Below are 19,189 nucleotides of genomic sequence, written 5' to 3'. Positions count from 1 at the left end.
TCTCACTACATTTATCGGCGGTCTCACCAGTCTTTTCAAGGGCCTTACTAAATTTATCAGCGGCTTCTAGACAGTTCTTGAGAGACCTTAAAAGTGTGGTTTTGAACTCTATATCCAACAGTTTGCTTTCCTCCAATTCTGTCGTTTGTGTCCTGTTTCTTTGTCTCGGCATTTTTTATGCTTCGCTGTGTCGATAGAGTGGCTTTCTGTGCTAAGTGTCCCAATTACCTGAGGTAGACACTCTTGGTGCACCCCCTTGTGGGCTTTTTGCATAGTCTTGTTGTAGTTAAGCCTTGATTTTTGTAGTTAACACTAGGAGGATTTGACCTCCAGGCCAATTAGCTGTGAGAATCAGCTGTGTCTACGGTGGGAGAACTTCTGTGCTAAAGACACCCTTCTGGGGCAAGACTTGCTTCAGTGGGGCTTTGATGCTCACTGAGTCTGCCCCCTGAGTGTGTCCCTTATAGACTTGAGGAGTTGTAATTGGATAGTCCCACTCTGACCACTGGGTACACTGGCTCTTGGATCTAAGGAGGTGCTAATCTAGCCCCTGCCTACGGCTACCCAGCAGAAGCCAGCTGTAAAGCAATGCAAGTTGCCCTGGGGCCTTGGGGCAGCTGCAGTTTGTTAAGTAATTTTCAGATTACAAAGGGCCGGGCCTTTCATATGCAAAAGCCTCCGTGCACAGCTTGGGCGGGGCGGGTCCTAGGGGATCAACAGGGTGGGCGGAGAGAGCAGTATGGCTGCTCTCAGTCCTGCCCTCAGAGGTCCCGGCAATCGCTGCGAGCGCCTCCGAGAGAAAGCTGCCCTCGAGTTCCGACCGATGCCAGACAGTCCCGTCTCTCCCACAAGAGTCTGGGTCCCCAGAGACTCGCCCGGAACCGGAGCTCAGAGCCTGAGACTCCCTCCCGATTGAAAAAGACAATCGCGTCCTCAGCCACCAGCCCTCTCCGCATGCACCTCCGCACCTTTGTATTTTACTTCCGCACCGCACCTCCTCTGAGTCTGGGTATGCTTTTCTCTTTCCTTCTAGTTGTAGAAATTCCACTCAGCCAGCCTTCCTGTGGTTCTGGATGATGTCCGTTATGTCTTTTAGTTGTATTTTTGAAGTGGTTGTGCGAGGCAGCAATCTCCGGTGTTTACCTATGCCGCCATCTTGGTATTTTCCTTAGTTTCTTTACTTGGTATAGTTTTCATTCTGATGTTGCTGTAAATAGTTTTTGTTCCTGTGACCAGTTTTGTGTATATATACCCATGTTTGCTTTCACTCTAGTTATATAAAAGATTCTCCCTCTTGTGTTTTCTATTGCGTCTATTGCTTATTATTATATACTAGAGGCCAGGTGCATGAAGGCTGATGGGGGTTGGAGCGTCTGCCCCCGGTGGTCAGTGCACATCATAGCAACTAGTGTAATGGTCGAACGAATGGTCGAATGAACGATTGGACACTTAGCATATTACATATAGGATTATTTTGATGTGAGATAATATAACCATGGAATTTAGACTTAGATGTTTATTCTTCAGTTAGCTTTGGATATATAATTAGGAACATAACAGACATGGTATTTGTTCTAATGAGATTTACTTAGGGAGACATATAAAACATTTAATTACAAGTTGGGATAAGTGCTATGAAAGAAATAAAAATGATGCAATAGAAGAAAATAATAGGGCCTAATGTAGATTTGGCAATCAGGGATGGTCTTTAGCTGAAACCTGAAAAATAAGTGAGAGTTAGGTAAGACATGTGAATTGAAGAGAGCTTTTCTTTCTTTTTTTGTTAATCCTCAATGGAGGATATTTTTTTTCATTGATTTTTAGAGAGAGTGGAAGGGAGAGGAGAGACAGAGAGAAACATTGAGGTGAGAGAGACACATCAATTGTTTGCCTCCTGTAGGCACCCTGACCAGGGTAACCTGCAACCAAGGTATGTGCCCTTGACCGGAATCAAACCCTTCAGTCCATAGGCCAATGCTCTATCCACTGAGCCAAACTGGTTAGGGCTGGAGAGAGTGTTTCAGTCAGAAGTAAAAGCATGTAGAAATGCTCTTAAGTATAAAGGAGCTTTTTTAATTCAAGTGACGGAGTGAAAGCCTGTGTGATTGAGCATAACAAGTGACATGGAACAGGGAACGAAATGAGTTTGGGGTGATAAGGACCAAATCAGGGCCAAGGAAAGGAAATTTGATTTTATGCTAACAGTGAAGGAAAATCATTGTAAAATTTAAGTAGAGGAATGACATGATATGGTTCAAAATCACTAACTTCTGTATGGCACATAAATTTGGTGGTGGGTGGGGAGTGCTGGTAGTGAAGAAAGAGTAGAATTGAAGAAATAGGATTGGAGACTATTTGAGTGGTACAGGTATGAGAGGATATCTTTTAAAAATGGAATCAGCCCTAACCGGTTTGGCTCAGTGGATAGAGCGTCAGCCTGCGGACTGAAGGGTCCCAGGTTTGATTCTGGTCAGGGGCATGCACCTTGGTTGCGGGCACATCCCCAGTAGGGGATGTGCAGGAGGCTGCTGATTGATGTTTCTCTCTCATTGATGTTTCTAACTCTCTATCCTTCTCCCTTCCTCTCTGTAAAAAATCAATAAAATATATTTAAAAAAATAAAAATGGAATCCTATCACAATTATGTTAGCAGTTGGAGATGCCATTAATCTAAGGACTTTTTGTCTGGTCTCAGCTCTGAAAAATTTTCTTTTATATCTTCTCTACTAGTGTCATTGTTCTCTTACTCCCTGAAAGTGGATTTTGGGAGTTCTGGAACTATCCTTCATGTTTAAAATTTTTTTCTTATACTTTCTATCTGTTAGTTCTTTGTGGAATTTTGGGGGAAAAGGTTTTGGGTTTCCCCTGCTAATTCAATCTTTATGTTTATTTTGCTAGATTTGAAACCTTAGTTGTCAAATTTTAAATTCCCAAGAACTCTAAATAATTTACTTCATGGATATAATATGCTATTGGAACATACTAATGTTAACATACTTAGCAAAATATCTGCTTCTGTTTGTTCTATTAATGCTTTCTCCTTGGATTTTATTTAATTCTCTTAATTGAATTTGGTTCTTCTTTTTAATGGTTTTGCTTTTATTCATTAATTGTTGATTCTTAATTGTTTGCTCATCCAAGTATTTGAGAATTCATCTTCACCCACTTGTATGTTATAATCTGCTTCATCTGATTATGGGAATGAGATGGGAGATGCTATAAGGAAGGGTGGGCTTGGTAGCTTGTCTGTTTGGCATAGGCCCTATGCCATAGGGGAAGTTTTTCTTGCTTAAAGATCAAGAGCTATGGCACCGCCATGTCTCTTTGGCCCCAATTCCTAGAATCCTTGATTTAACCTGAGGCTGTGTGGTGGAAGATGTGGTCAGCTGGTGTAGTTGTTTAACATAGACTTCATTGAATGAGCATGGGTTTTACCCCCGACAAAGAATCCTTAACTTTTTGGGTTAATGGTAATGAGTCTGGTCTTATATATAGTCTTTCTAAAACAATTATGTGATTGGGGGTGAGAGTGTGGAGACATGCTAGTTTTTTTTAATATATATTTTTAAAATTGATTTCAGAGAGGAAGGGAGAGAGATAGGAACATCAATGATGAGAGAGAATCATTGATTGGTTGCCTCCTGCACGCCCCCTACAAGGGGGGATTGAGCCCACAACCCGGGCATATGCCCTTGGCCCGGAATTGAACCTGGGACCTTTTAGTCCACAGGCCAAGGCTCTATCCACTGAGCCAAACCGGCTAGGGCGAAACAAGTTAGTTTTAAAAAATTAATGGCTTTTACTTAAAATTAAACTTCATGGTTGAATAAGCTTTGCATGTGACAGGTTTTTCTTTTAGACTCTACATTGGCATTTCATATTTTGTTGATTTTTTCCCTTAAAGACTGTGGTCAATGATTACAAGTATTTTGTTTGTTTTGAATAATATATAGTTACATCTACAACAATTAATAACCCTCAACAGTGAGGAAAGACAAGTTTCAGATATAATAAAATTTAGGTGACATTTAGACATTGTTTGAGAACTTTGTAGGTAGTTAAAAAATGTAAGGAGGAAAAAAACCCAGGTGGTGTGAGCTGGAAAGATTTTATAATTTATTATCCTGATATTGAATTCATGGAGGTATATAAAGAAAAACATTGTAAAGTATTATTTAATGTGACAAGAAGGAAGGGTGTCAGAAAGAAAATAGGAGCAGGAGTTAGGAAACAAATCTGAATAATGCAAGGTCTGGAAAATCAAAGCGAGAAAAGTAGAGTGGTTAATAGTATCAAATGCCAGAAAGCTCTATAATAATGACAAAGAATTACACCACAAAATGGTTATTGGTAATCTTTGAGATATTAGTTCTGCATGGGGTTAAAAAAGAAGTTTGTAGGAAACCAAAAAGGAATTTGTCTGCCAACCCCCCCCCCCCCCCCCCCCCCCCAGGGATTGACTATAGTATGAAGAGGCAGAAAAGTCAACCAGATGCTTTTGTTCTTATTCAAATAAATATTTAGCTGTGATAAGGGAAAGTAAAGATTCCTCTACAGAGAGTCAATTTATATTGTTAGTAAAGAAACTAAAGTCTCAGAGGAGGTTGGAATGTTGAGATACAGAGTATAATGGTTAGAGTTAGCTGGAATTAAGTGGGTCACTTCTTTTAAGTTTGGAGTGAAGATTAAGAGGCCAGATATTTAGAGAGGGATGATGAGTTGAAAGTAAAAGCACACATGCTGAATGACCACATTCCAAATACAGATAGATTGCTTATTTTGTTTAATCAACTCTGGGCTCATTTGGTTGTGGAATTAACTTTATAGCAGTGGTTCTCAACCATGGCTGCACATTAGAATCACCTGGGAATCTTTTTAAAATCCTGATTTCTGGGCCTCATCCTCTGGAAATTCTGTTTCTTTGTTACTAATGTTGTGGCCCCACCCCAAAACAAAGAAACAGAATTTCCGGAGGATGAGGCCCAGAAATCAGGATTTTAAAAAGATTCCCAGGTGATTCTAATGTGCAGCCAAGGTTGAGAACCACTGCTTTATAGAAACATCCTATGTAATAAAAGGCTAATATGCAAATTTTCCCTTTGACCGGGAGTTGGACTGGAGTTCGACCAGGGGGTCGGGCCAGCCTGCCAACTGCCCACAACCCCTCCCACCAGCCGGCCCCGCCCCTATCAGCCCCCCCACCCTAATTGGGGGCGGGGCTGCTGGCCAACCGCCCCCGGCTCCTTGCCCCTGGCCAGCCCGGCCCAATCGCCCCAATTGGAGTGGGCCGGCTTGGACCCCACACATGTACGAATTCATGCCCCGGGCCTCTAGTTATTAATATTTATCTGTGATTTTTGTATAGTTCCATTTGGACTTCTGGGCAGTGATTTTCAACTTTTTTCATCTCATGGCACACATAAACTAATTACTAAAATTCTGCAGCACACCCAACAATATTTGCCAATATGACGAAAAATAGGTATAATTTTGATTCATTCACAGTGGATGGCCATTGTTGTATTGGTTGATGTCATTTTTTATTTGACAATAAGAGGGAAAAGAGGTCAGTGCCCCCGATTAAATAGTCAGGTATTGCATGTTTAAAAACTTTTTGCAGCACACTGCTTGAAAATTGGTGATTTAGGGTACTCCAGTTACATTAATCCATTTCTTAGTCTTCCCCTTTCAAATGGTATTATTCTTGTTTCTCCTTTCCTAGTCTTTTAATCCAGCTTTTAACACATTTATATTCTTTTGCTTACTTTAGAAGAGATGACTAAACTTAACAATAACAAAGAAGTAGAACTTGAAGAATTGAAAAAAGTCTTAGTAAGTATTTAGTTTCTCTTAATATAGAGTAATTATTTTTCAAATCCACTGACTTAGACTCTCACACTATAGATGTTTTATGCTACTTTTTTTTCAGATAAAATATTAAAAAATTATATTTGATTTTTAGTAAAGCCACGTTCTTACCTATTCTAATATTTATACATCTTGATAGTTGTCTTCATGTCTTTAAAGGGTTTTAAACAATTTTTTAATTTATTGATTGACGAGAGAGAGAGAGAGAGAGAGAGAGAGAGAGAGAGAAAGAAAGAGAGACTTGTTGTTCCACTTATTTATATATTCCTTGGTTGATTTTTATGTGTGCCCTAGCCTGGAATGGAACCATGATCTCCTGGTCAATGAGTTGATGCTTAACCTCTGAGCCACATTGGACAGACTGTTGAACATTTTTGTTTTTGTGTTAACAAGAGCTATTTGCCTGTAGTTTTCTTTTCTTTGATTGTCTTTGTCTGCTTTTGGAATCAGGCTAATGCTGGCCTCATAAAATGAGTTGGGAAGCTTTTCTTTCATTTCTATTTTCTGAAGAGATTGTGTAGAATTAGTGTTATTTTTTTCTTTATACATTTGGTAGAATTCTCCAGTGAAATCATCTGGACATAGAAATTCGTTCATTGTTATAGAACTACTCTGGTTACTTGCTTTATCTTGGGTGGTTTTTGTAGTTTGTGGTTTTTGAGGAATTAATACATTTCACTGAAGTTGTCAGATTTCTGTGCATAGAGTTATTTATAATATTCCCTGTTATCCTTTTAGTAAATTTTTATGCTTTGTGAGCCATGTGGTCTCTGTTGAAGTGATTCAACTTTGCTGTTAATGGGGCAAAACAGGCATGGGTAATACATAAACAAATAGATTGGCTATATTACAGTAATGCCTTATTAAAAATAGGCAGTGGTGGATTTGGTCTGTGGGCTGTGTTTGCTGACCCTTGGTTGTCTAGAATGATGAATTCAATTCTTGGCACATTACTTAACACATTGCGTACCAGTAGTTTTATTGCTAGTTTTACCCATGGCCAGATAAGTTTCTAGAAAGAGTACAAAAAACATTTTACAAAGTATCATACTTTAAAAAGATATTAGCTTGTAAGAACATGTAATAAATAACTTCAAAATGCAATGGGCGTGCCTTTAACATTTATGTAAAACACTGATTAATATGAAAACACGAGAATGCTCGTGATCCGCCTGCAATGTGTTAAGATGGTATATTAAAGTGAGCCCATCCTGATGGAATGATGTAACTTAAAACTGTTTCATAGGAAGAATGAAAATATTCTTAAAGATTTTAGAATAGTTAAGAGAAAAGTTAGGGAGTAAATATTTAAATATTTACCAGTTATCATGTGAAAGAGGAATTGGACTTTTATGTGATTAAGGAAGGCAGAATAATGACTATTGCATCAAAGCTATAGTAAAGCACATTTTTGTGCAATAATAAGGATAAACAGGATTGATAGAATAGTGAATGACTAATAAATGCTAATAAAATGGGGTGATTTACACATAAATTAAGGTTTGACTTCAAATGGCCTGTATGATTTTTTTTTAAATAAGAAAATTCCAGGGCTCTGTCCATTAAATCCTGTCATCATACTTAGTTTTGGAATTTACTTAATAATGCCAAACGTTTCTTTTAAAAAAAATTTTAGCCAAAGAGAAACTCATTATGTCTTCCCAACTTTATTTAGGAAGTTTGATTATTTTGAATATGTGTGTGCTTTAATTGTCATGATTTGTTAATATTTTTAAATAGGCAGAAAACCAAAAGCTTTTAGATGAAAAGAAACAGTTTGAGAAGATTGTTGAAGAATTAAAAGGAACAGAACAAGAACTAACCGGTGTTCTTCAAACCAGAGAGGTTTGTTTTAAAGGATACATTTTTTTTTCACATATTTTGTTAGTAGAGTACAGATTACAGAATAGATTATAGTGTAGCCATTATCTTTGTGAAAGGTTTCTTCACAAGATTTCTTTTTAAAGTATGTGTTCCTGCTACATTAAATATGCTAATGACTGATTTAAAACACATCTAGAAAACCTCCAAGGTATATATAATGTGGGAGAGAAAGGTCAATATTTAAGGTACCAATAGTATGTACACAATGCCATGGTTGTAACAATTACATTTCTTGATACCTTCAGTATTTATTAATCAATACATTTAAAAGTTAGTCTTTATTAAGTTCTTAGTTTACAGTAGTTTTTATAGTGCTCATGTTATAATTTTAGAATGTCATTTATTTGAAAAAGTATGTTTTCAGTCCATAACAGCATTATAACTATCTTTTTATAATTATAACAGCTTAGTATTTAAGATGCTGATTTTATTAATTAATGTTTCTTCTTAATATTATAGCATTTTATTTAATATTATTTATTTATTTTTTAAAATATTTTTTATTGATATCCGAGAGGAAGGGAGAGGGAAAGAGAGATAGAAACATCAGTGATGAGAGGGAATCATTGATTGGCTGCCTCCTGCATGCCCCCCACTGGTGACTGAGCCAACAACCCTGGCATGTGCCCTTGACCGGAATCAAACCCTGACCTCCTGGCTCTTAGATCGACGCTCAACCACTGAGCCATGCCGGCTGGGCTATAGCATTTTAATTGAAATTGTTTGGTAGAGTAAAAGTGACAAAAAATTTTTTAAATGTGTAAATATAATTTTACTGATTGAGCTTCAGAATATCAAGATGAAATTACTTATATTACATTTGTCATTGCTCATTGTTTTAAATTATAATAGTTATGGCACTGAATCTACTTAAATTTAAAAAATTTGATATATTCTTACCAACAATTTTGCCAAATAAATGACTTACTTGCATAGAGTGACTAAGTTTTTTAAATGAGAAAATTGTAAAAACATTTGTTATGGTTATACACATTTACTTTTCAGAAAAAAGTACATGATTTGGAAATTCAATTAACTACCATTGCCGCAAGTGAACAACAGTATTCAAAACAGGTTAAAGAACTGAAAACTGAGCTTGAAAATGAGAAGTATGTTTTCTATCTATCTATGAAATAGCTTATGTATTCAATTACTAAGTTTTCTAGTATTTAATAAGTGAATTATGTTCAATATTTATTTGAATAAGCTTAAAGTTGTATTTTATTCCTAAAGATAAAAATAATTTATTAACTTTATTGCTAAGGGAAGTACATATCATTTATATAAAGAGTTCATCACGAAGTTAAGAACTGCTTAAGATCAATATATTCCTTTTCTTAGAGATAGTTGGTTTCTTAGGAAAAAACCATTAATTGCAGTTCTAACTAGATATTTTGATTGATTTGCTAAATTATTTCATAGGTTTGAATTGATGAAATGCCAGTGACAAAATACAAATTCATTTCTTACATTATCCAATGATTTACCTACTCAGTAAGTTTAATTTTGAGAAAAAGTGAGAGGAAAAAATTATTGTGTTATTATTTATAGAGAAGTAAACTCAAGTAGCCAATCTAGTGGTGAGCATGATTTTTTTCTTTTTGGTTGCTTCTCAGCTCTATATAAAAATGAGAAGTAAACAGTTTATTCAGGATCTTGTTTCTTTCAGCTCTCATTCCCTCCTTCTGATATAATTTCAACAGTACTTTTTTAGGGGTTCTGGATGAAGTTTATTAACCAAATCCCTTTTAATAAATAGGCTGATTACTTATTTATGCTTTGGTATAAATTTGTTATCTTCAGTTTATTTGCTTTTTCAACCTTTCACTTTTTAATGAAAACTTTTATCTATTTTTTGATGAATTTCCATTAAAGTAGTAGGAGATAATAGGTGCTCCTGAAATCATTCCTAGAGCCACACATTCCCCTTCATTTAAAACTGATCCTTGCTGCAACCAATAACAGCAGTAATCTCTCTTCCAGTGTAGAGCATATGAGGCCTAGTATAAGAGCAGTTTAAATATCTGCACAAAGGTTAAACCTAGTTTCTTTATTTTAATTTAAAATAGGTCATGCCCCATATATTACTTTAATCAAATCATCAGGAGCTTGAAACAGTTTCTAAGAGACAGTCTGTTAGAAAGAAAAATTATATGAAAAATATATACCCTGTAAAATTTGTGGAAAAGTAATGGGGGGTAATGTTGTGGGGAGTATGCAAAGAAATATATGACATCATGAAAAACTTATAGAAAAATTTCAAACATGTACAAAGTAGAGATGTAATAAACCAGCATGTACCTATCACCCAGCTTCAGAAGTTAACTAGTGGCCAACCTTACTTAATTTATAACCCTAGGTTATAATCCCTGCTTTCCTCTAAGGTTATTATGAAGTAAATTTCACATCATATAATTTCATACTTAAATATGTTGATATGACATATTTTTTAAAAATAGGCTTAAGAATACTGAACTAACTGCAAGCTGCAACAAGCTTTCATTGGAGAACAAAGAACTAGCACAAGAAACAAGTAAAATGGCCTTAGAACTTAATAAACAGCAAGAAGATATTAATGTGAGTTGAAAAAGAAAGAACCAATGACTTAATTTTCTTACCTGTAAAATTAGGGAGTTAAAATAATGACATCTAAAGATTCTTTCAGCTTTAAAAGTCTAATTATCTTAGAGCTGATACTTTGTTTTAGAAGAAAAGTATGCATACTGATCTTACATGGTGATAATGAGCAACAGAATATAGAGGTTACCCAATGATAAAGTTAATTTTAAGCATCAAGATTTGTATAAAGTATTCAACAAGTATTTATTAAGTAAATCATATGAGACACTGTGGAGGATATGGTGACGAATTAAAGGTCATCCTCTTTAGGAGCTTATAACTCAATAGAAAAAAACTGCTCAAATAGCTTAAATAAAATAGTATATGTCTTGTTTTGGGGACAAAGTGTTATCCGCATCCACAGGATCACTTCTGCTTTGGTGGAAGAGAAGGCTTCAGAGAGAATGTAGCATTGATTTTAGCCTAAAAGATGAGTAATTATGAGTTCAGTAGGTAATAGTGAGTGGGAACACATTCCTAAAAGCCACAGCAGTATAAATAAAGGATATGTCTCAAATTATCATTGGGAAACAGTAAATAAGACTTGTTTTGTTAGCTGCTGAGTAGAGATTGTTAAAGAAATGAAGTCTGGAAAAATAGTGTGGAACTATGCAAATTAGGCCATTCTCTTTGTGTGTGTATGTATGTATATATATATATGGGATATTGCGACAACATGGATGGATCTAGAGCAGCAGTTCTCAACCTGTGGATCTCGACCCCTTTGGCGGTCAAACGACCCTTTCACAGGGGTCGCCTAAGACCATCCTGCATATCAGATATTTACATTATGATTCATAACAGTAGCAACATTACAGTTATGAAGTAGCAACGAAAATAATTTTATGGTTGGGTCACAACATGAGGAACTGTATTTAAAGGGCCAGAAGGTTGAGAACCACTGACATAATAGATGCTCAAGAAATATCGGGTGAAGGAAGGGAGAAGGAGAAGGTGGATGGAGGAACCCCACACACAAAGAGAGAGCAGATACTGTTCCCCTATCAACACAGCTCTTTTTTTCTCCTGCTAATATGGACTCTTTGGGGGTAAATTATGCCCTCCAAAAGTGGTGGCAGCGGGCCTGCTGCTCTTGTTTCTGCTCTGAAAGTGTGGTATTCGCTGTTTCACAGTGAGCAGGTGGCTTACTTTAAAATATATTTTATTGATTATTTACAGAGAGGAAGGGAGAGAGATAGAGTTAGAAACATAGATGAGAGAGAAACATCGATCAGCTGCCTCCTGCACATCTCCTACTGGGGATGTGCCCGCAACCCAGGTACATGCCCCTGACCGGAATCGAACCTGGGACCCTCCAGTCCGCAGGCCGATGCTCTATCCACTGAGCCAAACCGGTTTCGGCTAATATTTATTATTAACTAAGAAGATACACTAATCATATGTCAAAATTTAGAAGAGAAATAAAAAATATTATTTTAAGCATTAGCCATGTTTTCAGGCATTTTCACAATCATCTATTGTAATGCCTATATACCATTTAATCAAGTGGATATGACATTTTTTACTTTTAGTCCTTTATATTTTTGGATATTTATATTTTGCAGTTTTTCACTATCATAAATAATACTGTAGTAAACATCTTAGCACATAAAGATCTTTTTCTTATTTTGAATTTGATAGGATAAATTTCAAGTAAGTAGAATTATATTGAGGCAGAGGAATAATTATTTCAATGAAGAAATTGAGCAAAAAGGACCTATCTGTTGTAAACCAGAAAATTTAGAAGAGAAATACAAAGTATTTAATATTATTTTGTCAAAAGGACAAAGGAACACATGGGGGAAGAAAACTATCTTTCTTGCCTTTGTCTCTGCTATACAGTTTCTCTCTCCAGAGGTATCACTCTTACCTGTGTATGTTTCTAGAGATACTCTGTTACATATATAAGGGTATATGTGTATGCAGATTTCTCAGTCATGTAGTTTTTCATTAAAATCACTTGTATTTATGTATCTAATTTATTTTAATAAAATTATGACTATGTCTCAGGATAATGACTGATTTATGACTAAGAAAATAGTAAAGTGATATCTTGACTTAAATTAGTAACAAGCATTTCTTTCCAGGAGTTTTTTAAATAGAAAAATAAGATAATTAATTTCAAAATAAATGTGTAATTTAAATATGAGAGTGAATTGTGCCTATTTAGTATTAAGGCATGAAAAACTACCCAGCAAAATGAAAATATAAACCAATAAAGTTTAATAGTTAATCATTTTAGAAATTCAGAAAGGGAATAAAATGAAAATATAAGTTTTATCTCAATGTCACTCTTCTATTTCCTTTAAGGAATGAACTGGAATCTGTGAGAGAAGAACTAAAGCAGAAAGGAGATGAAGTTAAATGTAAATTGGACAAGAGTGAGGAAAATGTTTAAAATGAAAATATAAACCAATAAAGTTTAATAGTTAATCATTTTAGAAATTCAGAAAGGGAATAAAATGAAAATATAAGTTTTATCTCAATGTCACTCTTCTATTTCCTTTAAGGAATGAACTGGAATCTGTGAGAGAAGAACTAAAGCAGAAAGGAGATGAAGTTAAATGTAAATTGGACAAGAGTGAGGAAAGCGTATGTTATATTTTATAATAAATCATATCACAAAATTTCTAATCATAAAAGCAATACCACATATCTAAAAAAATGGTGACATATACTGTTGAATAAGTAACTAGTTAACTAGGGACTTTTATAGGCTGTTGAATTTTAAAATATAGGGCAGAGTTTGGTTATTTTGCATAGTTTATATCTAGAAGAAAGTAGTATAATTCTAAATTTCTTTTATAAATGCTCAATATTTAATGTTGATTTACATTTTTAGGCTAAATAAATGGCTTATGCTTTAGTAATATAGAATACTAGAGGCCCGGTGCATGAAATTTGTGCAAGGGGCTCGGTCCTTGCAGCCCCCAGCCCCCCACCCACTGATCATTCTGGAAGGTCGTTCTGGAAGGTCATTCTGCCATCTGGTCTAATTAGCATATTAGTTCTTTATTATATAGGATATATAGGATACTGATAAATTGAGTAATAAGTTCATTTTGTGCTTTGGTGGAAATGATTTAATAAGTTGAGATAGGATCAAGGTCTTTAGAAAAGACCCCGACCAGGGCCAGGCATCCAGCCTGCAACCAAGGTATGTGCCTTTGACTGGAATCCAGCCCAGGACCCTTCAGTCTGCCAGTCTGAGGGCTGATGCTCTATGAACTGAGCAAAACCAGCCAGGGCCTGATAAATATTTTTGTAGAAACAAAAGGTTGAGTTTTATAATTCCATTTCTAAAAGGTACTTGTAGAAGAAAATAGTAATTCTGTTAACATTTTAAATCTGATGTCAAATATTATTTTTTAGGTTCGAAGCCTTGAATGTGAAGTTTTAAAAAAAGATAAACAAATGAAGATATTAGAAAACAAGGTAGTATCAAATTGCAAACATGTTTGGAAGTAGAGACTTTGTAACAACATATGTATGACTAGATTCTTTAGGGCCAACCTTGACACTTTTGTTTTGTTTTGTTAATCCTCACCTGAGGATATATTTTTAGGGAGAGAGGAAGAGAGAGAAACATGGATGTGAGAGAAATACATTGGTTGGTTGCCTCCTGCGTGCACCCCAACCAGGAGGAGGGTCCAGGCTGGGAGATACATGTCCTTGACTGGAATCAAACCCAGTTCCCTTTGGTTCACAGGCTGATGCTCTCTATCCACTGAGCCAAACCGGCTAGGACCAGCCTTTACACTTTTAACAGCCTTTATATAAATCTCAATTCTCCTTTGAAGGCTTTGAGGAATAATGTAGAATTTTTATTGTAGGTTTCTTTGAAGAGGCTCTGGGTTCAGGATTTTTTTGCACAATCCTTTGAAAAGCAAAGTTTCATTAAATTCCTCTTTAGATGTCTCTTCTCTTTCGCAAAATTTCATACTCTGTGCAGCTGCATTTGTTGTGGATATCTTTAGAGTGGCAGGATTTTTTTTAAAAAAATCATTCTTAGACATCTTTCCTGTCTCTCAAGAGAACTGCAGAAAAATTTCTGCTCCATTTATGTGAAGTGTTCTTACTGGTTGGCTGCCCATCCCAATTCACTTTTTCTTTCTCTGTACCTCACTACACATGGGTCCTAAACCTGACTTTCTATAGAGAGAGTAGTCCTCTGGAAAGTATAGTTCACTTTCTGTAGTTCTGGCCTCTAATAACACCAATTTTTTTCCTACCTAGAATTCGGATGATTAAAATCCTTTATTACTCTGCATTAGCGTTATTTTACTTAAAAATGAACCGTGATAGTTTAATACCTTTTCAAGATTTCTGGGCATTCTACCAAAAGTATTTATTTTAATTAGTCCTACATTTTGAGATTATTTATATTTAAAAGGATTGAAAATTTAAGTTACTTTAATCTTCATTAGCTTATTCAGAAAGAAGGGAGAGTGAGATGGGGCAGTGCGTGTTGTAAGAAAAATATGTAATGGAGAATTTTGTGCTAATGTGGGAGATGAAAATTTTTTTCATTGGAATTTCTTTCTACTTCAGTGGAAATTAGAACAATTTACGTATATGTAATGTAGTAACCTTTAGAAATCTATGCTGCTTTTATGGTACTCCAAATATTTTGGGGGCTAATACCTCTTATTCCGATTCTGCATGTGTACCCAGGTGAAGTAGTCCCTCAAAGTGAGATATAAAAAAAGTGGTTCAGCTGATATTTTTTTAAAACAGGAATTAAAATGTAGTTAGGAGGAGACAGACTATTATTTCCCTCCCCTATAGATAATAAGTATAAGAGGTCTCAGAAATGAAAATGGAATTGTTTTTAAAGTAGTTAAATTCAAATGTTCTTTAAGTATATTAAGAATTGTTAAAAATTTCAGATTTGTATTGAGATAATTGTTAGTAAAATTTGTACCCATTTACATGATTTTAGACATTAATGGAATTATTTAACAATATGATTTTTAAAGTGACTTCTATATTAATTTATGTAATATTTTTATTAGTTTAAAATTACTTATGTTGACTAGAATATTGAATAAAATAATTATAATTTCTCATTTTTTTTTAGTGTAACAATTTAAGGAAACAAGTTGAAATTAAAAGCAAGAATATTGAAGAATTCCAACAGGAGGTATGTATTGATTCTCATTATCAAATTATTTTAAAAGATTTTTTTTCACTTCAGTTTTAGAGAATAATGCTTTTCTTTCCCGTAGTAATTTCAGTCTAGGTAAGGTGGTAGTGCAAGTTTGAATCATTTTGGTACTAAATGTAATTGTTTATTTTTAACTTTTAACAGAATAAGGCCTTAAAAAAAAGGGGTACAGCAGAGACGAAGCAACTGAATGTTTATGAGATAAAGGTATTTGGAATAATTTTTGTTTTTAAAATAGTAGTAAATAGATGAGAATATAAGAATTTTATTCTTTGTGATACTTATCTTTCTCTGACTGGCTTATTTTGCTTAGCATAATACTCTCCAGTACCACATGATCTCACTCATGTGGAATCTAATGACCAAAATAACCTGATGAATAAAATAGAATCAGAGACATAGAACAGCGGTTCTCAACCTGTGGGTCGCGACCCTTTAGGGGTCGAACAACCCTTCCACAGGGGTCGCCTAAGACCATCGGAAAACACATATATAATTACATATTGTTTTTGTGATTAATCACTATGCTTTAATTATATTCAATTTGTAACAATGAAAATACATCCTGCATATCAGATATTTACATTACGATTCATAACTAGCAAAATTACAGTTATGAAGTAGCAACGAAAATAATTTTATGGTTGGGGGTCAACACAACATGAGGAACTGTAGTAGAAGGGTCGCGGCATTAGGAAGGTTGAGAACCACTGACATAGAAGCATTGAACAGACTGACAAATTTCAGAGGGAAGGTGAGGGTGGGAGAGTGGGAGGGGAGTGATTAACCGGGGAGCTTATATGCATATATGCATAACCCATGGACACAGACAATAGAATGGTGAAAGCTTGGGAGGGGTGGGTATGGTGTGGAGGGGGTCAATGGGAAAAAAACCCACACAAAAATAAACAAAGGGACATCTGTAATACTTTCAACCATAAAGATAAATTTAAAAAAATTTATTCCCTTGTAGCAGTTTTCAAACATCATCTGAGATTGTGGGAATCGTTCCTTTTAATTATAAGAGTGCTCATCTGTGATTTATATGTGTTAAAATCATCTAAGCAACTTAAAGATGTATGTGTGGGTATGTATATGTATGTATTCATACTCCTTACCCATACATTAAAAATTAAGGTTGAGCAGGTTTGGGGTGGAGTCTTGGAATCTACATTTTTTAAAAGCTCCATGTAATACTCTTTGTAATACTTTAAGTAATAAAAAAAAAATAAAAGCTCCATATATGGTTATCTTGCTGCATAAGGGTTTTGATAACTACTGACTTTGTAGGAAACAAATTAAAATTCTGGAATGTAAACTCATGATGTCAGGGTCTTATTTTGTTTATTTTCTTAGTCCCTATTCCTTGAGATATAATTTACATGTAATAAAATGCATGATTTTAAGTATACAGTTTGATGAGCTTTAACAAATGTTTTTACAAACATGTAACAACAATCAAGATACAGGATTATTTCCATTATCCCAGAAAGTTCCTTCATATCCTTTTATAGTTTAAACCCTACTCCCCAGAGGCAACCAATATTCTGCTTTTTCTCTCTATAAAGTAGCTTGTCTATTCTAAAACTTCATTTAAATGGAAACATGCCAAATACTCTCTTGTTATAAGGGTTTATTTTGCTCAGCCTGTTCTGAGATTCACCCATGCTTCTGTAAGTATCAATAGGTCTTTTATTATTTCCAAGTCACATTTCACTGTTTGAACATAACAGATTTGTTTTTCTAGTTTCCTGTTAGTGGACATTTGAATTGTTTTCAATTTTTAATCATTATGAGTAAAGTTTCTATGTACATTCTTGTACAAGACTTTCACTGGACATTATTTTTTTAATTCTCACCTGAGGATATATTTTCCATTGATTTTTAGAGAGAATGGAAGGGAGGGAGGTGAGAAGTGGGGGAGAGAGAAACATCGCTGTGAGAGAGTTTGGCTGACACCCCCACTCCCCCACCCTATCCTCCCTCCACCGGGATCAAATCTACAACCCAGGTACGTGCTCTTGACCAGGAATTGAACTCAAGACCCTTTGGTCAGTGGGCTGACACTCCAACCACTAAGCTACACTGGCCAGGGCTGGACATTTTAAAGTAAATATCTTAGAAAAGAGTTGCTGGGTCATAGAGTAGATGTATATTTTTATATTTTTTTATTTTTTAATTTTAATTTTAATTTTAATTTTTACAGAGTGTAAGGAGAGGGATAGAGAGTTAGAAACATCAATGAGAGAAACATTGATCAGCTGCCTCCTGCACACTTCCCTACTGAGTATGTGCCCGCAAGCAAGGTACATGCCCTTGACCAGAATCGAACCTGGGACCCTTCAGTCCACAGGCCAACGCTCTATCCACAGAGCCAAACCAGTTAGGGCAGTAGATGTATATTTAGTTTTTAAAGAAACAACCAAATCATTTTCCAAAGCGATTTTACACTCCTAATAGCAATGTATGAGAGGTCTAGTTAGTCCATATCCTACTCACATTTGGTGTTGATAGTCTTTTCAGTTTCAGCCACTCTTGTGGGCAGAACCTAGCTTCACGTTTAGTCATACAATGTCCTACACTTAGTTTCCTACTCTATTATTGTCATTTTGAAATTTAAAATAATTTATGAACTAGATGTTCCCCCTTTTCATTTTGCATCAAGCTCTGCAAATTATATAGCTGGTCCTGCTCATGGGTATAGTAGTATCCCATTGTGGTTTTATTTTTCATTTGTTATAATAGTGTTGAACATTTTTTCATAAACTAGTTATTTGTACATTTCCTTTATAAAGTACTCAAGTATTTTGTCCTCTTTATTTTTTTTATTTTTATTTTTTAAAATATATTTTATTGATTTTTTACAGAGAGGAAGGGAGAGGGATAGAGAGGTAGAAACATTGATGAGAGAGAAACATCGATCAGCTGCCTCCTGCACACCCCCTACTGGGGATGTGCCCGCAGCCAAGGTACATGCCCTTGACCGGAATCAAACCTGGGACCCTTCAGTCTGCAGGCTGACGCTCTATCCACTGAGCCAAACCAGTTAGGGCTGTCCTCTTTATTTTTTATTGTGGTAAAATACCCATAACATAAAATTTACCATTTTAACCTTTTAAAAAAAACTATACAGTTCATTTACATTATTGTGCAACCAATCCCCAAGACTCTCTTTATCTCGTAAAAATGGAAATTCTATACCCACTAAACAGCTCCCCATTTCCTCCTCCTCATAGTCCCTGGCAACCGCCATTCTCTGACTTATAACTACTCTATTTACTTCATATAAGTAGAAAAATATAGTATTTGTCTTTTTGTGACAGCTTGTTCATTTCTGATAAAAAGGCAGAATTTTGATAGAGATTGCATTGAAATCAGGACACTATTGAGTGAAAAGACAACCCACAGAATGGAAGAAATATATGCAAATCATCCTATCTAATAAAAGAGAAACATGGTAATTAGCTGTACCTCCGCTACCCTTCCCATTGGCTAATCAGGGCGATATGCAAATTAACTGCCAGCCAAGATGGCGGCCGGCAGCCAGGCAGCTTGAAGCGAACATGAGGCTTGCTTGCTTCAGTGACGGAGGACTCCAACGTTCCCTGCCTGCCGCTGCCGGCCTCTGAGCTTGCAGTTTGAAACATTGTT

At 35.5% G+C, this 19,189-nt stretch overlaps 1 protein-coding gene across 1 annotated transcript in view; it reads left to right on the top strand.

Annotated features, from left to right (window-relative positions):
- Positions 1-19,189, top strand: part of SYCP1 (synaptonemal complex protein 1) — a 75,121-nt gene that overhangs the window by 32,331 nt on the left and 23,601 nt on the right. The window contains exons 20-28 of the mRNA XM_014534662.1: positions 5,771-5,832; positions 7,609-7,713; positions 8,758-8,861; positions 10,212-10,329; positions 11,442-11,503; positions 12,682-12,763; positions 13,744-13,806; positions 15,452-15,514; positions 15,683-15,745. Of these exons, the coding sequence (XP_014390148.1) occupies positions 5,771-5,832; positions 7,609-7,713; positions 8,758-8,861; positions 10,212-10,329; positions 11,442-11,503; positions 12,682-12,763; positions 13,744-13,806; positions 15,452-15,514; positions 15,683-15,745 (722 nt within the window). The remainder of the gene's footprint in view (positions 1-5,770; positions 5,833-7,608; positions 7,714-8,757; positions 8,862-10,211; positions 10,330-11,441; positions 11,504-12,681; positions 12,764-13,743; positions 13,807-15,451; positions 15,515-15,682; positions 15,746-19,189) is intronic.

Source organism: Myotis brandtii, unplaced genomic scaffold (genome assembly GCF_000412655.1).
Source record: "Myotis brandtii unplaced genomic scaffold, ASM41265v1 scaffold131, whole genome shotgun sequence".
Classification (NCBI taxonomy): Eukaryota; Metazoa; Chordata; class Mammalia; order Chiroptera; family Vespertilionidae; genus Myotis; species Myotis brandtii.
This window is presented reverse-complemented; position numbering and strand designations above follow the sequence as displayed.